This window comes from Taurulus bubalis (genome assembly GCF_910589615.1).
Source record: "Taurulus bubalis genome assembly, chromosome: 16".
Taxonomy (NCBI): Eukaryota; Metazoa; Chordata; class Actinopteri; order Perciformes; family Cottidae; genus Taurulus; species Taurulus bubalis.
Window position 1 is genome coordinate 12,575,324 of NC_136604.1, and position 20,407 is coordinate 12,595,730.

At 42.0% G+C, this 20,407-nt stretch overlaps 1 protein-coding gene across 1 annotated transcript in view; it reads left to right on the forward strand.

Moving 5' to 3' along the window:
* The window catches only part of sdc3 (syndecan 3), a gene marked incomplete at its 5' end in the record, with an annotated part of 32,237 nt that extends 15,486 nt beyond the window's left edge, over positions 1 to 16,751 (forward strand). The window contains 4 exons of the mRNA XM_079231741.1: positions 8,900 to 8,993; positions 11,797 to 12,662; positions 13,346 to 13,535; positions 15,441 to 16,751. Coding sequence (XP_079087867.1) covers positions 8,900 to 8,993; positions 11,797 to 12,662; positions 13,346 to 13,535; positions 15,441 to 15,607 — 1,317 coding nt within the window. The 3' untranslated portion in view covers positions 15,608 to 16,751. The remainder of the gene's footprint in view (positions 1 to 8,899; positions 8,994 to 11,796; positions 12,663 to 13,345; positions 13,536 to 15,440) is intronic.
* Between the last annotated feature and the right edge of the window lie 3,656 nt (positions 16,752 to 20,407).

The window sequence follows — 20,407 nt, forward strand, 5'->3', positions numbered from 1 at the left end:
ATGAAAGATTTCTATTCATTCGTGATTTATTTAAAGTGAACCGTGGTTTCTCAATTTTAAATCACATCATGACCTCTACAATCAATTTTTTGAAAGAGGGGGAGCAGGCAGCCTTCCACTTAATGAGGATTAATCGTTAACGCTAACAATGAAGCAAATGCAAAAGCCTTTGACTGATTTTAAAGTAACGCTACGCTTTGTTGAAGGTACATTGAACATTGTCATGAAGGGATTTGGCTCTATTGTTTTGTAACAGATACATATAGACATATATTGAAAGTCTTTCTGCATGAAAATGGACTTAAATTGCCTTTCACTGATCAAGATGCATGCTTTTCTTTCCTCCACTCTGCACCTGTTCTATCCCTGCAGTTCTCTGACCAAGCCATTCACTGTATACCATATTTAGCAAATGCTTTACTTTCCATGGGGTTGTTCATCACTCAGATCATCTTTGTCCTTATAACTCAGTGGAGAAAGATAATATTAGAAAGATAATATTAGTGCTTGGATGCTTTTCATTTTTGGGTTTGGTGCCGAGACATCTTTAGGGCCAGAGCGAGCTGGAAAAATAAAAGAGCCAATGTAATGACATCCTCCCACAGATTTTATACGTGAAATTAATACGGCCAACGTGGCTGCGATTTGGATCAGCCACGGTAGCACTATCAGGAATTTGATCGTCAGAAAAGACTAAAAATAGTGGAGGGAGGAAAAAGTGTTTAACTAATTTCCTGGCTGTTGTACATGAGCATGTTTGCAGGTTTGCTCGGTGGTTCACATTCATTGGTCACAGGGATCACTCGTGTGTGAAAAACTGGGACAAACATGCCGGAAAAAAGATCAGAATGTGTTTGGCAGGATGAGTTTGGCAGGGGACGAAATTCTACCTTCCCACTCAGCACTTCTTGCAGCAGCATGTCCACAAGCATTTTATTCCTGTTGAATAGCAGTTTTAGATGATTCCATATTTAAAAACATCGTAAGCAGCAATAAATATCACACTTTGTTTTTGTTTAATACCCAAAATTAGGCTAAACACTGACATCTAAAATACCTTTTGTATTAATCCCCATGTAGTCTTATTTAATCCAAGACACCCATACCCACTTCCCATCTTTTAAACAGCTAATCAGTGTAACATTGCTCAGCAGGCTCCTTCTTGCAAACACAAAGTGATACCGGCTTATGACCCCCACTGCAGCTGCTACAACAGAGAATCTCTTGACACTCAATGATAATTAAACTTAAAACTCTGGAGCTGTTTTACAGGATTTACTGCTAAATACGTCACAGACATAAAGACATTAGGAAAAGAGCTGGAAAATCATTCTGATGGATGCTGAATTGTTTTGACCCACAGGGTGAGGACTATATATAATGTATTGTATGTAGTCTTCTTGTTTAAAGGCACAATCCATGATTTTTTGAAGATTGTCTAGCACTGTTCATAGTTGAGCCTGCTGGGAGGACATTTTGTGATTCGTAGGCACAGTTAGATTCTTTAAAAAATGTTTATACATTACTGAATTGTGTCAGTTGGCCCTAAGCAATAGTTGTAGTTTTAAAGTGACACTTTTCATTGGTGAGGGAACTATTGAAAACATTTTCAATATCCACTACTTGTTGTCGATAAGTCTGATAAATCTGCTCTTTTGTTCACTTCATAGCTCCCTAGTAAACCTACTTTAAAGGTGCTATAAATGAGTTTGGGAGCCTTTTGTAATGCTGATTTTCAGGAAATTCTGTTAAAACTTGCGTTACATTTGAATGGAAACTTGCTGGATTGTTTCAGCCTCTCTTCATGTCAAACATGAACACAATTGTTTCAAACAACAACAGAACTTTCATGTGCAAAGTACCACACAAAAACATGCAAGAAGGGGCCCTTTTATGTGCAGGGCCTAGGTGCCCTTTGGTTCAATATCTGTCCATGAATACGGGAGTATATTTTTGGATTTTAAGTCACTTGGATAGGCTCAGTGACAGGTTTTCTTTGACTCACAGGAGTGCACCTGACTTTACAAGATACTGTCTCGACATCCGACTCGCTCCATGTGTGTGTGTGTTTTTGTGTGCTATAAGGTGTCATTGAGTGTGTGAGCAGGGTGACTGTGCAGAGGCTTTCTGTGCTAATCTCGGCTGAAGGTGGCAGGTGTCTTAACCAGGCCATCACCTGGTAACCTACTCTCACACACACACACACACACGCACACGCACACGCACACGCACACGCACACACACACTGCCTGCCCTCTATCTCTCTCACATCTCCGTGTCTGACTGTAAGTGTGTTACAGCGTCCAGGCTGGCTGCCGGCCAACCTGCCCAGCTGGTAGGAGACGAAGAGCAGTGAGACGAGGTGGAAAAGCAAAAGATAGAGGGAGATTAGAGGTCACTGCTGACAGGCCCGGGAATCCACTCCGGAAAAAAAAGATGGGTGTGGAACAGAAAACAGTAAACAGGCTGCATTTTTTCCTGTAAGTGTGCGAGTAGTCGGAGGTCATGTGCCAAGCAGTCTGCCCGTTTCCAGATAAATAAAGAATGATCAACGGCCCATTTCTGTCGGCGAGCAGCGTGGCTCCTCCCCTGTTATCAGTGTGGGTCGGCTCTGGAGAGACGCAGACACAGAAACAGCCGTGAATCAGCAGCTGCTTTATGAAGCGTGGGCACTCCACCTACACTGAATTAAACTGCAGGGAGAGTAGAAATGTGGCCCTTAAGATCACTTTACCTCATCGTAGGGCTGATCTGGGTCTCAAATGTCTGTCAGATGATTATTATTTCGTAGCCATAGCTCTCATGATGTGTTCAAGTGCATGGTGACATGTTTCACATCCAGCACTCTAGCTCAGTCAGGACACCCACATCGAAGTTTAAGCCATTCATACAGATATGAGCAAGCTCAACAGAGACAGACCCATTCATGAACATGGTCATGTTTCACAGTGTATTGAATGTATGGCGGCAAAACATTTTCAATGCCTGACTGAACTTCCCCGAAGGTCCAGTATTTGAGACTCTTCAAGTCGAGAGGCTGTCAACCTGACATCTCCAGCAGGTCACAGGATACTTCTGAGGAATTGCAACATGTTTATTTATTAGGAAAAAGAAGAAGCAGACTACCTTTCTTTAATCTTTCCTTTTCCCTTGTGAAATGAACTTTCCAGGTCACTAAAAATTATTTAAAACGGAAGTAAGAGCATCTTTATCTTAAGTAATGTTATATATTTACGAATGGACCTGAGTATGTGGGCCAGATATAGGCATACAGGAAATTAAAATCAAATCCAGTTTCAATCAGTTTTATTTGATCAAAAGTGGTTTCAACCCCCAAGCTAACGACCAAGTTTGTGGTATGCTGAGGTTTAGAGTATAATCACCTTTTTTTATGGCCATAATATCTGTAATGCCACTTGAGAAATTATGTATTTCCTTCCTGAATAGTGTGGTGTTAAAAATAATTGACATGAAAAAAAGAATACAATAGATGTATTTCTGTTCCCTCTTCTCCTTCAACACTGGATGCAGTAAATGGGGGCCGGTTAAAAGAGTGGGACTCACAGAAAGATGGTGCCAGAAAGCAGAGGGAGTATTCAAATGATTCTTCACAGTTATGAGAGCTCAGAAATGCTGCAGCAGTCGAGAACATTCGCTCCGATAAAATCTCACATATTAAAAAGCACAATTAACGATTATTTCTCTAAAGCAGAGCAGCATTGCGTCTACTGTATCAGGAGCTTAAAGTGTGTGTGTGTGTGTGTGTGTGTGTGTGTGTGTGTGTGTGTGTGTGCGCGCATGCGCGTGCGCGCACCAGGCATTGTGAATCCGCAGCCTCTCGGGTTACTGAGGAATGCATTTGAAGTCAATTACAATGAAGCTCTCTATCTGCCCAGCTAGCCCTAAAGGAGATATCTGAACTAAACCGGACCCGTAAGAAAATCAACCCAAAAAGAAACTCCTCTTTAGGTTACACACATCCACTACAAGCTGCATGTGTATATGTGTGTGTGTGTGTGTGTGTGTGTGTGTGTGTGTGCGTGCGTGAAACCTGGTCTGGTGAATTGGTGTGTCTGTGTACCTCTGCCTCCTATTGTTATCTAAGTTCCTGCATCTTAGTGTTAGCCGAGCTGCACACGCCCATTGTTTCTACAGATAAGACACACACCTGGGTCTTTACTTCCTCCACACACACACACACACACACACACACACACACACACACACACACACACACACACACACACACACACACACACACACACACACACATCATTATCAGGTTGCCACTTTAATATCATACACTCCCACACTTATAATTTTGTATTTCTTCACTCTTATCCTAAATTAAAATCTGGAATGAGCTCCTGTGGAATGTTAATATCTGCAAAACCGCAGCACAGTCAGCACAGGTATGAAATCTAGGTTCTTGTAGCAGTAAAACAAGCTCACACACACACACAGACACACACACACACACACACACACACACACACACACACACACACACACACACACACACACACACACACACATGCACACACGCTGACAGAGTGGCTATAGTTTACAGGATGAAATGAATAGTGCAATGCATGATGTCAGCTTTAGATCGGGTTTCTACCTGAGTCACTGCAACCTCCCTCAGAGGACACACCTGTGTTGACTTTGTCACAACATGATAATACCCCAAAAAACACACTTTTTCTGCTTGTGTTTTTTTTTTTTTCTTAAATTGTATGTTTCCCCATCTCCTTTTATGAAAGTATACATAATATATATATATATATATATATATATATATATATATATATATATATATATATATACCCCAACGCTCCCAGATTGTTTTAAAATGACTCCAACTGGCACCGCATGTCTTACAATGGCAGTGCTTCATTTGCTGCCAAAAAATAGGATTTCATTCAATCCGCAGATCCAGTGGAATATGGCTGTCATCTTACAGTTTCCTTTTATAACAAATGGGAACCAAACGCAGTGGTGTAGGGAAATTGAGGGCAACATACAGATGATTTTGGCCACGGGTTATGCGTGCGGTTGAGGAGAGCTCGTTGTGTTTCGTTGTGGTTTGTTAGCTATGTGGCGCATGCAGAAAGTACAGCTGTTTATAGCTTCTGAAACGGAGACAAAATGCAGAGCTGGCCCTATTCGACTCCCCCAAAATCACTTAAAACACAAACAGGTCTAAGGGGCATTTGTGTGTGCAACACACGCACCACAAAGAAAACGTGTGATTATATCTATTCAGACACACACACACACACACACACAAACACACTAATTACATGCAGTGACGCACTCCTGCCCGCTATAGCGTGAATTCTTATAACACTGTCTCATAAATTAAACATGTCGAGACACAGAGGGCGATTACATATTACTGTATAAGGTAAGGGTAAACATAGCCTCTGCAGTTGCAGTGTGTCCTGGAGGTTGTTGTGTGTGTGTAGGGGAATTGTAAAGGGGCCCCTGGGGTGGACTTGGGGGTGTGTGTGTTTATTTAAGTATGGTTGGTGTGTGTTTTTTGGGGTCACGTTGAACTTAGGGGGCTAGCCTCGAGATAAGATATGGGAATTTAAGATGAAAAGAAAATGGGGCAAGGATGGGGATATACTGGCACAGAGTGTGGATCCAGAGGGGGAGACGGAGGGAGGCAGAGTGGGAGGGACAGATAGAGAGGGGGGAGTTGGAGGAGCGGACTGTTTTGAAGTTGGTTTTTAGGGTTGTTTATTTGACGTTACATAACACCTTTGCTTATGAAGCTGGAGCTCTTATATGTTTGCGAGAGGGTGTGTGCTGATGTGTGTGTGTGTGTGTGTGTGTGTGTGTGTGTGTGTGTGTGTGTGTGTGTGTGTGTGTGTCTAGCAGCTTCTCACTGGAGGATGGGATTTTCTGTGAAAGGCAAATGTTGCCCATAGCAACGGCCTTCATTGTAAAACTGATCCTTGGAATACAACACACACACATGCGCACCATGCTTGCACTGAAACGTCTTTTCAGTACTTTTCAGCACTTCCTGGGTTCGAGATCACCAGGACTTCACACACACACACTCACTGTTTCACACTCACACTCTCACCCTTCCGTTTTGTGAAGCCTATATCCTTTGTCCTTTGTGTGTGTCGAGGCTCCAAACTACTTCAAGTTAATTCCATTTCCATGAGGTGCATATAGCTTTTCAACTCCACCTCATGCTGAGATGTGATGGACTGAGATGCTCGGGTTTCTAGATTCCATTATGCTTTTATTGGCTTTTAAAGGCATCAGGTTTCCTCCGTCTGGAGCCGGGGAGGAGCCTCTGCTTCTGTGTGTGCACAATTAGCATCACAGAGGCGAGTAAAGACACAGCTCTACAGGGCCTCAGGATGGGTTTAAGATTGCTGAGGAGATAAGTTTGTTTTGGTCACATTTTCAGCAGTGGACTGACTGTTTTCCAACACCTGGAGAAAAACTTAGCCCGTTGTTCTTGGCATCGCATACTTAGCTGTAAGTGAGCTGAATCTGGGCAGACAATGCCGTACTGGAAGAAGTATTCAGCTCCGTTACTCAAATAAAAGTAGCAATACCACGCTGAAAAAATGCATTGCAAGTTACAAGTATACGTTCTGCATCTAAATTTAAACACTTAAATAAAAAACAAATAAGCAACATTATTATTATTGTGATATTAACAACAGACTTCTTGTAGGTAAAAAGGGGTCACTTGCTGTGAGGAAATATCAAAGTAGAAGAAGTCATTATGCAGAATGCAACCTTTCAGAGTGTCAAAATATTGTATATGTATACTACTGAGTTATATGTAATAAAAACAACTTTTTATTTTATTGTCAAAAACGTTTACTTCATTTTCTGTTTAGTGGTTAAATCTGTCACAGTGCTTTCTATATTCTGTATGTAAAATCTTAATCTTCAACATAACCAGGAACCAAAAATATATATTAGAGTAAAATAAAATAAAAGGGAACTATGCAAATAAAGCACAAGTAAAATTGTACAGTGCAGTATTTCTACTTGAGTAAATGTACTTAAATACATTCTACCGATGACAAAATAAAAGTAGAAAAAGCATTAATCATATTGATAGAGATTAAAAGAGAGACAATGCATTTCAAAATGAATATCTGCATGGAATATATTTGCCTGCAAATACCTGAAATAGACACAGTCTTCAAGTACAGTAGCCGTACTTGTGTCTTGAAACAGTGTGGTGTGTACTGTGGTATGAAACATATTTTTGTGCAGCAACACAGGCGGTATCTCTCAGTGCATGCATTTGATAGCAGTGTTAATTGCTGAGTGTTAATGAGTCTGCTAAAGCGTGTGTTAAAGCATCGCAGGGACGGGGGATTGAGGTCAAGAGAAAAAGAGAGAAAGATGAAAGAGATGAGTGAAGAGAAAGGAGGGATCAGCCTCAAAGTGACCAGAGGCTGAGGTCACTCACTTCAGAGGTTCAACCGCCCCAAACGATCAACAACTAATCTCTCTTATCTGACCCTGACGGAGGTGCGCTTTCCCCTCACAGTTGTACATGAAAATATTCCTGGATTAAGGTGCAGTGATGAGCAGGGAGGAGGCTGTGAAATGATCCAAGAGAGATCATTTTACAATGCAGCTGTAAAACTGTATAGCTGTAGTTATTCAAAGGAGATGGCACATTTCCCCCCTTCAGAGTCCACACAACGAGATGATTTAGCAACAACGATATTGATCATAGATTATATAAAACATTTTAACAGGTTCTCAAACCTCTATGGGTCAGAAAAAAGCAAAAACTAATTGAAGATGTTACCTTGAAATTGGCTCAACATCAGCAAGTTAGCATTGTCATTGTGAGCATGTTAGCATGCTACATTTAGCTTTTATTGTCTTAATTGCTAGCTTAAAGTCTTCCTCAAAACAGCTTGATGTTTGTTAATATGGTTTTTTCTTTTCAGTAAAATAGCCGATGAAGCAGGGTATGCTTTAAGGCGTGTCTAACTTGTGATTGCAGGTTGCTGCTATGGCGTCGTCAAGTCTGGAATTCGTTAGTGTTTTTGTCTTAAAACTTTAACTCAATCACAATGTGTTTTCAGCTCATGAAATTTAACCTTCATGGTCTCCGGAATTAGTTTTTTTCTGCTTTTTACTTATTTCCGCCCTCTCGTGTCACTTCTGACGAGGACAAAAAGTATTTAAAACGTGCATGTACAAACAAATGGGTGAGGTCAAGAGGCTGTCCACTTGTAATATACAGTCTATAATGGTACAGCCTCACAGAGCTGCCTTTAGACTTGTAGTCTTGTTCTCTGTTTTCTGACACATTATAGATTAACAAGTTAGTGCAATATGTTTATTGATATCATTCTCTTGTTCAAGCTTTTCACAAGTGTGGATTTTGTGCTTTTCTCTGTTTTATATCAATACAAAATGAATATGTTTGGGGTTCATACTGTTGGTTGGACAATATAAGACATTTGGCTTTGAGAATAGGAAATGAGCATTCTTCACTATTTTCTAACATTTATCAAAAATAAAATTGTAAGTATACCAGCCTGAGTTCAAAAGTTAACTGCGTCTCCATACTCTACTACTTTACAGGCTGAGCATCACTTGTAACTGGCATGTAAGCAGAGACTGAATGAAACCCCTCTCTTCTTAAAAGCTTTGATGTTCCTCTGCCAAAATCCCAGCTTTAGATGAACTCATTAAATATGCTCCTCTATGGGGCCTCAGACGGACAGATGTTACCCTGTCCACCATAATGCTCCCTGCACCTCCTGCGTGTGTGACTGTGTGTGCATCTAATCTGCCAAAGTGGTTTCTCTATTCAAATAAAATGACAAACAGCCCAGTCATTCATGATGAATAACTCTAATCTCTATCATCTCTGTGTTTCTCCCAGGGACAGACTTGGTCCCCGTCTATCGATGACGAAGGCTCGACGAGAGACGAGTTCTACGACGATGAGGACCTCTACTCGGGTTCCGGCTCTGGCTGTAAGTGTGTGTGTGTGTGTGTGTGTGTGTGTGTGTGTGTGTGTGTGTAGTGTTGAAAATCCCTGCTAAAACTAATGGAGCCTCACAGCTGAAGCCGCACAAAGGAACTCCAATATGACAATACAAATATTGTACCGAAGCAAAGAAATTAAGACAAATTTGAGAGGTTACACACTCAAGCCCTGGTTCTTTCAAACTCGACAGCTGCTGGGTTTGAATCTGCTGACCCTGAAGTCCCCACCCCCCACACCCTCTCCGCGTCCTAGCGTTATGGTCGCTCTGGTCGCCATGGAGGCCACGCACACAGAATCAACCATTACAAACATGCCATTTGGCTCAACGGACAGGTTTTGATACAGATTTATTGCACCTTTAAACACAGCTACACCCTTACAAACAAACAGCAACCCGGGCTCAAATTCCCCGACATCTTATTTGCCCTAATAAGATTACAATCCAAACAGATTAGGTAGTTGTGTGCACCTATATGCAAGCGTATGTCTGCATTTGAGTGAGCTGACTGTCTGCGTGTGTAGGAATTACCTACTTAACGCAAATCACGTTGGTGTAACTTAGTCAGATTTTCTGATTTGGCTGTTGAATCCTGAACATGGCTCTCCTTATTAAGCACAACTCACCGAGGGCTGCCCTCGGTTCAGGCTAGTGGCGAGCGCGCTTAAAATAAACTAGAAAAATTCAATCAGTAGAGTGCAGATCTATGCCAGCTGTGTCTCCCCAGCTCTGTGTGGCTAAAATGCAGTTCCGTAAACTGTTAGCTTGGTTAGCGTATTGCCCTGTTAGCTCTGTTAGCCTAACACACCGATGGACTCCCACCAGCTACTAATATCTAACTAGCTCCTTTGCAGTCAGTGCCTGGTTCAGTTAACATTTGCAAAGCAATAGTTATTTATACATACATTCATGCATGAAATTGTTTAACCTAGGCATATAAATCAATAGAGGAAGAACCTGCAGACGAAGAAAAAGTGTGAATCACTGGAACTATGAGATTCCTTTAGCATACAGTAATACAGAAGCACTAAAAATAATAGTCTATTGCAAGATTAGCCATGGACAGACAGATCTCCTGGAGAAGATAATAATTACAATTCAGAGCAGGAGAGTGCAGCAGAGGCACCCACTGTGGTTGAAGCTGCTCAGCAAATTGCTTTATCTCAAAAGCTAATTTTCAACAGACAGATGTTCATTTTGTGTCACTGCTGCGTCAGAATGTGGCATTTTGAGGCACCTGATACATTTAACAGAAGCTGCATTGTTCGAGTCCATATTTCGATATCTTCTCCAGCTCCTCTTCATGTCTTTGTGCCTGTAAATTCAATTTGTATCTCTTTCAACCTAAGGAGCTTCCCTGCTATAACAAAATGAAATGTGGTATAATACTATTATGAGATTTAAGAAGAAAAAGGATTAGCCTGCGCCATCGTCAATACCTTCTCTTCTTTCCTCCTCTTCTCCTCTTCTCCTCTCCTCCAGACTATCTAAGCTATCTGATTTTGACAATGCTGTGCATCCACTTCAGTTTTTTTAGGTCATTTTTATAAAAATCCATGCTCTAAAACGCCAAAACAAAAATAAAAACGGTAGGTTTTTCATCTTCAGTCAGCCCTCAACAAAACTACACATCACAGCGAACATCTGGTGAGGAGAGGGACAGACAGCCTCGTCTCAGTTGGTTGAACCTCGTTCTGCGCTCCATGTTTTAATACATTTACTGTAGTTGTTGTCATTTCCATATTTTCGTGGTTGTGTTGTCAGATAGCTAAACGAGCAGAAATTGGTGATTTGATTGCGACTGTGATTGCTGCGCTGATTTGTCAATGAACTCACTAACAGTACTTTATGATCCTGCAGTGATTTGATGAAACAAACAGAGCTGTGCTGTGTGATCGAGTGTGTTGACGTTTAAGATGAGAGGAGACAGACGGTTGTCTTCTTAAAGGAGCACTGCACTGACTTATTACATAAAGGTCTAGTCATGGAGAGTACTCAGTTTTGTATAATGTATTCTGTAGATCTGTAGGAGCATCCATAAAAAAACAACCAGAATTAAATGTCAACAAAAACTTCCAGGAGCGTCGAGTTGGATGTTACCAGCGTTGAAAAGGGTGTTACTAGCCAGGGAGGCTCTTGTGTAAACACAATATCTGTTGCATTATGTGGAATGTAGTTTCCAGCCTTTTTGTAAATTGACTAATATATTTATTAAAAGTCAGGATATCTTGGCCACTTTACAGATTTTCACTATTCTTTTTTTTGTCTCCCCCAACTTTATTAAAGTGCAAAAGGCCCTTTTCACAGCAGCCATTTTGACATGTCATAGCAGGGTAAACACAAGCGTAGCTGACCGAATTAATTTAGGTCTTATTCTATTTAGTGTGTCACAACCATACCCGTTTTCCAAAAGCTTTCCCAACAGTGAAATGAAACAAGAAGTGCCCGTGGCTACTTTCTGTTAACAGTCCCACCGGGCCATGCGTCACATTATATCACGCAACACTACACCTGTTATTGATGATACAAAGTGAAGGTGACTTATAAGTGTCTGAAATCTCAATTTACAGCCCAGTAGAGAGTGAGTTAGTGAGTGTTTGTTATATAGGGAGTAGGGAATGAGTGTCAAAGGGATTGATTTCAAACACAGCCGTAGTCTCAGTTTCTGATTTACTGTTTGTGTTATTTACTGTGTGTGGGTGCATTGAGTGTTAAAGGGGACGTGTGAATGAGTGAGTTATTTTTTAATGAACTAATTCATAAATAAAAAATCTTTTCTTCTCCTCCCCAGTTCCTGGCATCAGTGTGAGGCCGACATCGGCAGGTGTGTCCTTCACTACCGAAGAGCCCCTCCTCCTCTCGACCACGCAGGCCAACGGCCCCGCCCCCTCCGCCTCACCTGCAGCTGAGCCGAGCCCCAACCCGGAGGAGCCCACCGCCACCCCGATGCCCACCGAAGCCGATGAAGAGAGTGGTGCATTCTGGGAAAGAGAGAAAGAGCTCGAGAAGGATAGAGAGTTAGAGAGGGAGACAGAGAAAGAGCAGGAGAGGCAGAGGGAACTGGAGAAGGAGAGAGAGAGGGAGAAACAGTTGGAGAGGGAGAGAGAGAGGGAACGAGAGAGGGAGCGGGTCCGAGAGATGGAGAGAGAGAGGGATAAGGAGAGAGAGCGCGAGCGAGAGAGGGAACGTGAGAGAGAGCAAGAGAAAGAGAGAGAGAGGCAGAGAGAGCGTGAGCTTGAAAGAGAGAGAGAGCTGGAGCGAATCAAGGTCGCCGCCCAGACCACCGCCGCCCCGCGGTCACCTGCAGCCATCCCCGTGGTGACCACCATCCCGGCAACCAGCCCTGCAGAAAGTGCGGCGCCCTCTGCCAGTTCGGACGACCTGAGCACCACAGAAGAAGAAGAGGACGTCTACCTGTCGCCTGAACCCTCAGCTTTCTTCCCAGGCTTTGACATGGAAACCACCTCAGAAGATGACATGTCCACTACAGCGGAGACCACCCCCGAGCCAACGACAGCTGCACCCACCGCCACCACCACCACCGCCGCCACTGTCAAGACCAGGTTCCCCTTCAGGCCCAGGGTGCCCATGACGGCAGCCACTCAGGCGGTGCCAACAGAGGGAACGAGCCGTCCACAGCAGCCCACAACTACACAGGTGAGACTGACAGGTAGATGTTAATATAGATGAGGAGCAGTGTCTATATTTAGTGTCTCAACAAGAAAACACCAAACTCAACAGCAGGGAGAGCATTTTTCATATTCTAAACAAATCCCATGAAAAGACCAAAATCAGTCACGCACAAGTCAGCTTTATACTTTTACGACTGAGGATTGTAACGATGATTTAAATCAGCAGCTATTTGATCAAAGAATAAGTGAGTAAGGCCACAGATATGACCTTGGACTCACTTACTAGCTCTGTACTAATGATAATAACAACAAACTGTTCAGGGTTGACACCAAACACTTCTGACTGCCTCTTTAACACTGACAGCCTAATTATTTACAGACCAAGGTAGTTTCTCTGATTGCTGTGCTTGTGTTTATTTGCAGCCGTCCTGCAGTGAACCATGATGCCTTTACATTTGTCTGGTTTTCCACGTTGTAATTAAGCTGCCAGATTTTATGAAGTGTATATCCTAGTTGGACAATATGAGACTTTCCACCAACCAGAACATAGAGAGGCTCATTGTTTCAAAGGAGAACATGTGCCATGGAAATGTTCTCTGTTTGTGTTGGTTTGGATACTTTTCAGAGTAGTAGCTCAGGGGAACAAATGTGATTACATTAAAATATAGATTTCCTGTTGCTAGTCTCATTTTTCTCTCTCTGTCTCAGGAGGGTAACAACGAGGCGGGTGTTGCAGGACCGAGTGGAGATTTCGAGATCCGTGATGATCGTCGTAATGATCTTGGTCGAGGTATATTGCCAGTGGATCCTGATCTGATCGGCAACACAGTGGACGGAGGAAGCTCTGCCGCCCAGCTGCCACAGAAGAACATCCTGGAGAGGAAGGAGGTCTTGATAGGTAAGAACATCTGTCAATGAAGTTAATAATAATGATGCTTTTGTACATTTTAGTCCAAATATTTGTCATGCAGCTCTGTGTTCGTCAAATGAGCCACTTGGTAGCCACCTCTTAGATCAACAGATGACGTGTCCCTGTTGCCTCCTGTGGTCTTCCCCTGCTCTGTGGGAGCTGCTAAGATAAACTGGCATCACCTCGCATCCACGTAGTGCAGTTTCATCACGATAACTGAATGTGCTACTTAGCCCCGTTTGACCCATTGAGAACAAGCAATCCTCTTCTTGGGTTATCCAACCCCTCCTTTTCCCCTCTTTTTCCCATCATTTTCCCTCTGGGTAAATCCAATTTCTTTTCAATTGCCCCCCTTTCCTCTTCCCAAAGAGCTGTTGTAGAAAGTGAGGGACCAGCCAATTTGCCTGACCTGACTGGCTCTCTGTTTCTCCTTCAGCTGTTCTGATTGGTGGACTGCTGGCGGTGGTTTTCGCTGATTTCCTGGTCATCGGTAAAGAGCAGGAGGCAACAGACTTTAGACTAGACTGTCTGTATGATAGAACCATGTCGGATTCCTACATTCACGTTTCGTGCTGTACATGTATAGACACTGTATTCACTCTAATCTGTGAGAGTAACATGTTAAAGAGCACGAGATAAATGGAGATTGGCAGGTACCACTTTTGACTTTTCACACTGATTCAATCTACTTTGTGACAAAGTGTGTCAGGTCAGAAAGGTACAATATAAATTCAGCATTGTTTTAAATTGTTGGGCTTCCCTCATATTGTTTTTTTACCAAAAACTATTGCTATTCTGCCTTTCGCCCTCTTTAAACCTATACAATGTTTCACAGAACTGTGGCAGGTGCGTCACTATTTTAACAAGAGTGAGAAGTTTGCATGTTCTCCCTGTGCTATTTGAGGTTTCACCGGATTCCTCTCACAGTCCAAAGACATGCAGGTTAGGTTATTTGTTGACTCTAAATTGCCTGTTGGTGTACTTTGTGGCGACCTGTCCCGGGTGTACTTCGCTTCTCGCCCAATGGCTCCAGGCTCTTTGCTTGTAAAGGATTATTGGTAACAGATATTGGATGGAAGGAAATCTATACAGCCATACTACAGGGCTGTGGTACTATAGATGTAAAGACAAGTAGTAACTACAAATGGTGCACTTGAAAATCTGTGAAAGTCCAATATCACGATTGTCTTCCACAGAAAAATCACGAATTGTAACACAACATCTTCTCTATCTGACTAAAATGTTTATACTACTTGATATTGATATTGTGAAAAGTCAAAAGAAGGGAATACTTTTGCAGTGACAGTGCATGATGAAAAGTTACATTATTCTAAATAGCCCAGCCTTTGTACTCTGATATTGGCAGAAATGGAATAAACAAAGTAAACACCTCCCACACAATTAATAGAAACAAAGTGTTCCTCAAGCATTTTGGATAATAAACAGTTTGTTGTCCGTTCTGGCATCAAGGCCGAATAGTTTAACGAGGGAAAGTTTTTAATTTGTTTCCATTTGATGACCACACAATCTATCGAACGCAGCAAGAGTTCATTAGAGAAGGTGGTCAAATGCAGCTGCTGTTTGGTTACACCGGCCCCATCGGGTTAACTACCATCGAGCACTGCAGGGCTGCGACTTAGCACAAAGCTGTTGGCAACTCAGAATGTATGTTGGCACATTCAGGCTGATCAGTCTTCACTTAGCAGCTAGGTGATCATGATGCTGTGGTAGTTTTGCTCTGCTTTTAGACTAGGAGTGTTTAATGCAGTCGTGTGGTAGTCTGCAGCAGGATGTGGCTCTAATAATGTTTTCTGTGTTGTTTTTTTAGGGTTTTTAGGATCTGTAATGTTCTGGTTTTTAATATATCCACCCTCTCTTTCTGTCTTCCTTCAGCGGTGATAGTGGGAGGAGTAGTGGGCGCCTTGTTTGCGGCCTTCCTCGTGATGTTGCTGGTGTACAGGATGAAGAAGAAGGACGAGGGAAGCTACACACTGGAGGAACCCAAACAGGCCACCGTCACCTACCAGAAACCAGACAAGCAGGAGGAGTTTTACGCATAACATTCAGAGAGACTGCCAGAGAGACACACCGCACACCGAGGGAGAGAGAAAGAGCGAGAGAGAGAGAGAAGAGAGAAATATACTCTAAGCCCCCGTACTCCTTGCCCTCCTCATCCTTCTCGTCCTCCTCCTCTTCTTCTTTTTCTTCTTCTTCGTCGCCTCGTCCTCGTCTGCTCGCCTCTCCTCATCCCTCTCTCCTCTCGTCTCCAAAACACTTGAGAGCGCCTCTCTCTGCGGACTTGGAACTTTCTTTTCAATGAAAACGAAAAAAAGAGGAAAAAAATGCATAAAAATCCAAATATATTCTGAAAAAATAACACATACACATGAGATGTTTTTAAAGTAAATGTTGGTATTAATATTCTACAGATTCTCTTGTTGTGTATGTAATGATATGATAATTTTGTAAGAAAAACAAAACGAAACACAAGCTCTTAACCTGTGTTTTCCAGCACAAAAAAAAGTTCCTCCTCTGTTTTGTATGCGATTGAAAAGGCAAAAGCGAAACGGGAGAGGAGAGGGGCGTGGCGAGCAGAGCGAAACACAAAAGATAAAGAGAGCGATGAGCTCGACTCTGCCCCTCACCCCCCAAACACACACAGAGCATCTGGTTGGCCGCACAGAGCCCAGGGTCAAAGGTGAGAGGAAAGGTCTCGTTTGTGCCTTCCATCCCTCTGGTGCTCAAAGACGCATACACACATCCATACAGCCACATAAACACATGCTTGCACACATGCACATGCATACACACACTGCTTGTATCTGCTTGAAGGTGGCTCAGACCTCTCTCTCTGTGCTCGGCCAACCAGAAAACAGTGCTCAACCCTCGGTGTGCTTCACAACGTCGGGGAGCCGCTGTGGAAACGTTAGCTGGTTAGAGGTTTGCTTTCGCGGCCAATCTGCTCCTCTAAGCTGTACAAAGACTAGTTACGGATAATAATAACAACCAATAATATATCAATGTTTTGGGCTGGATGGTGAATAATAATAAAAATACCGTAATAATAATAATAATGATAATAATACGTAAACAGGAGGATGTGTATTTAGCAGTTTAAAAAAAAAGTTTATATGTAAATATCAGCATATCCTTTCTGACATCACTAATCATCTGCATGATCATGAAGAGTTTTTATTCATCAAATCCGTCATCACTTTAGATGAGCTGTGCTCTCGTCCGCCACATGAACACACACACACACACACACACACACACACACAAACACACACACACACACACACACAGACACAGACAGACACACACACATACACACAAAAGTGCATATATATATATATATATGTATATCTTGCTGTGCATTTAGATACACCACACAGACTTTAAGTATACTGTTAATCATGTCATTCAAACACATATCAAACCCATCATCATCACCGTCATTGTGATAGTCATCACTTGTGATACGAGCGAGATCAGGTGGTTTCAATATGTTATTGATTAGTTATCGATCAGTTGCTGGTTGGTTTAGAGTTTGGTCTGTTTGTGTAAAAGCACAACTACGTGTCTAGTCATCACGTCATCCAATAACCCCGCCCTACACGCACCTTTAGCATGTCTCACTTTCTTTTTCTTCCACCATTGGCTCTCTGTTTGGGGATGGGAGGGGCCTCTGGGAAGCAAGGGGGGCTTTAATGAAAAACCAGGAAGTGTGAATCCATGCAGGAAGTTGCTCCCAGATGTGCTAATTTGGTCAAAAATCTTTTGTCAGTAAAGCTTTGGTTATGAGAAGAAACTGATTTTGAATTAGTGTTCATGCGGTCAACTTTAACCTGCTGTTGAGGTCTTTTCGGGGAGGGGATATTGGGGAACAGGGGTTCGGTTTGGAAAGGCGAATGTCAGAAGGAGGGCTGGGCTTCTATCTAAGAGATTGTAACAATAATTACACCAGTGCGACTGGGCTAGTAGCTTCTATTATACTCAGTACTGTAGAACAAAAATGCATGGGAGTCAAAACTATACTAGTCTGGGTGTGTGTGGATGTCTGTGTGTGTTTTTGTGTGTTTGAAAGAAAAGAGGGGTGAGTTAAAGTTGGAATGTACTGTGGTTGAGTGTGTGTTTACCTACTCCAGCAGTTCTCACGCTCTTCCACAGACAGGTAACACACCTCCTCCACTCCTGTGTGTGTATGTTGCCTGCCACCTCGCCAGTGTGAGAATATACGTATGTGTGTGTGTGTGTGTGTGTGTGTACACTTCATCTAAACACACCACATGTGTGTATGTGTGTGTATGCCTGAGTGCTTCACCTTGGTATTTCACAGCAGACTCTTGTGTACACTGACTGGCCTGTCGACGTGCGTGTGAGTGTGTCTGCGAGTGTTTTGTCTGTTCACTGCTGAACGAGGGGCAGCTGGTCCCTCACAGTGGCTTTCACACACACTGACTGTGTCTTTTCACTGTCCGGCTGTCTGCCTGTCTGTCTCTCTGCCGCAGTACAGACGGGCAGACAACACGCCACTTTCTCACAAGCAGGAATGATCTTAGCACGTACTGTCTTTTTTAAAGTGACTGTCAAAGTGTAAACATGTGTGTTTGTACCCATCTAAGCCTGCGTAGCCAAATAAGACGTGTGTGTGTGAGAGAGACGGTGGATTTGTACGTGTGTGAGTGTAGGTATGCATGCGATTTAGTGTGTGTGTGTGTGTGTGTGTGTGTGTGTGTGTGTGTGCGTGTGTGTGTGCGTGTGTGTGTGTGTGAAGCCCAACGGAGGCTACACTACTCTATGTTTGCCGTTCCCATTCCTGTTTTTATACATTTGCATTTTTTTAAGGCTGAGTTTCTGTCATTGGCTGAGTGAGCGAGAGGAGGCGGATCCTCCATGCCACTGCCCTGTCACTAATCTGCCACTCTGTTCCAATTAAAAAACCTGGTTGGGTAAATCTCTCCTCTCTTGTCTTTTTTCAATGTATGTGGATACATCTATAGACACTGCTTTTAGGTGGACTTTGTTACCTTTGGAAAAGAGCCAGACTGGCTGTTTCCCCTGGTTCTAGTGCTAATGCTAAACTAAACGTTGGCCGGTATCAGATTAGATTAGATTAGATTAGATTAGATATTCCTTTATTAGTCCCGCAGTGGGGACATTTCAGGATTACAGCAGCAAACAGGGTAAAGTGCACACAAGAGACAGTAAAAAATACAAACAAGTAATATAAATAAATGGTAAAAACAGTAAAAAAAAATCTACAATACTAAATTATACATATATATATATATATATATATATATATATATATATATATATATATATATATATATATATATACATACACACACACACACACACACACACACAATTTAGGAACTTGCACCATGTGAGCTCAAAATTAACTAAAATAATATTGATTTTGACACAGGTCTAAAAGATAAGGCAACAATACCAGACACACTTTAGTTGATATTGTACTTTAATTGTGCTAATTCACTAACAAATGCACTATTAGTTGAATTACTAAAAACAATTGATGTGCAGGGAATTTGCGGAGCCACTCAGGGTCAAAGCAATTCATTAATATGATTATGACATGTCCAGGGTACCCACCTCTCACTCAATGTCAACTGGGAGAGACTTATGTACTTTACATTTTCAACACAATTACCATGGCTTTGACTTCATCAATAGTGCTTTCTCCAGCACCTAATTAAAGCCGTTTTTAAAATGTCTACATAGATTAAGTCCATGACTTAAAAAAAACACATTTCCTTACTAAACCTCTTTTGATGCGTAGCCGTGCAGATTAGATTAACTTTATTTGCTCAATATCTGTCTCTGACAATTTTACTCCTTAAATATGTTTTGTGGTGATCACATTTTATGACATTTCAGAAATAGCAACTGTCCTGGATTCTCTTGCTAATCCAGAGATTTATCTTGGTAGAAAGTACTTCCAGTGAAAACTGTTGTGAGTGTAAGTGGTGAGTAACCAGGACACAGAGTTGCTGGAGAGACACACTATTGTTGAATTATTTACATGTGATATTTCAACATTGTGAGCATTAAAAATGAAATTCCATTTGTTTCCCTTTGCTGAGGTGAAGGAATAATTCAGGGACAAAGATCTCAAAACATATAAGCACAACCAAAAAAACAGCTTGCAATACAAGTCACCACCATGTGGGTGAGAAGTATTTTTGTGTGATTTGGGTGAGCTGGATTTGGAGCCTCGGTCTTCTTGGCTTTGACTCAACGTCCTCCTGGTGCTGGATTGAACCCAAACTTGAAACCCAGTATTTGTTCGTCACTCAGGACTCAGAATGGAAGCAGTAGATTCATAGAAATGGCTGCTCAAAATGACAATATATTTTAGTAACATACATTCTAAAGAACTTGCATGCAGACATGAAGTCTCGCTCTGGTGTCATCACATGCCAGCAGCTTGGCCTTCATACCATTTATGTCCCAGTAACATTACACACAACCCTGCATGCCTTGGCTCTCTCTGTATATATATATATATATATATATATATATATATATATATATATATATATATATATATATATATATATATATATATATATATATATATATATATATGTGTGTGTGTGTGTGTGTGTGTGTGTGTATGTGTTTAGTTATATGTGTAATTACAGCCTCTTTACAGCCTATTTACACTTGCTGACCTCAGTAGCCCTCGTGGGAGAAACTGCCAGAGATGTTATTATTCTTAAGCCATTGCATAGAAATGTACTTATGAAGTGATTAGATAAACTGTCTGTGGGGATTCGTGAGCACACAAGAAAGAAAAATATTCTAAATGGGCTTCAGTTTAAATTCTCTGC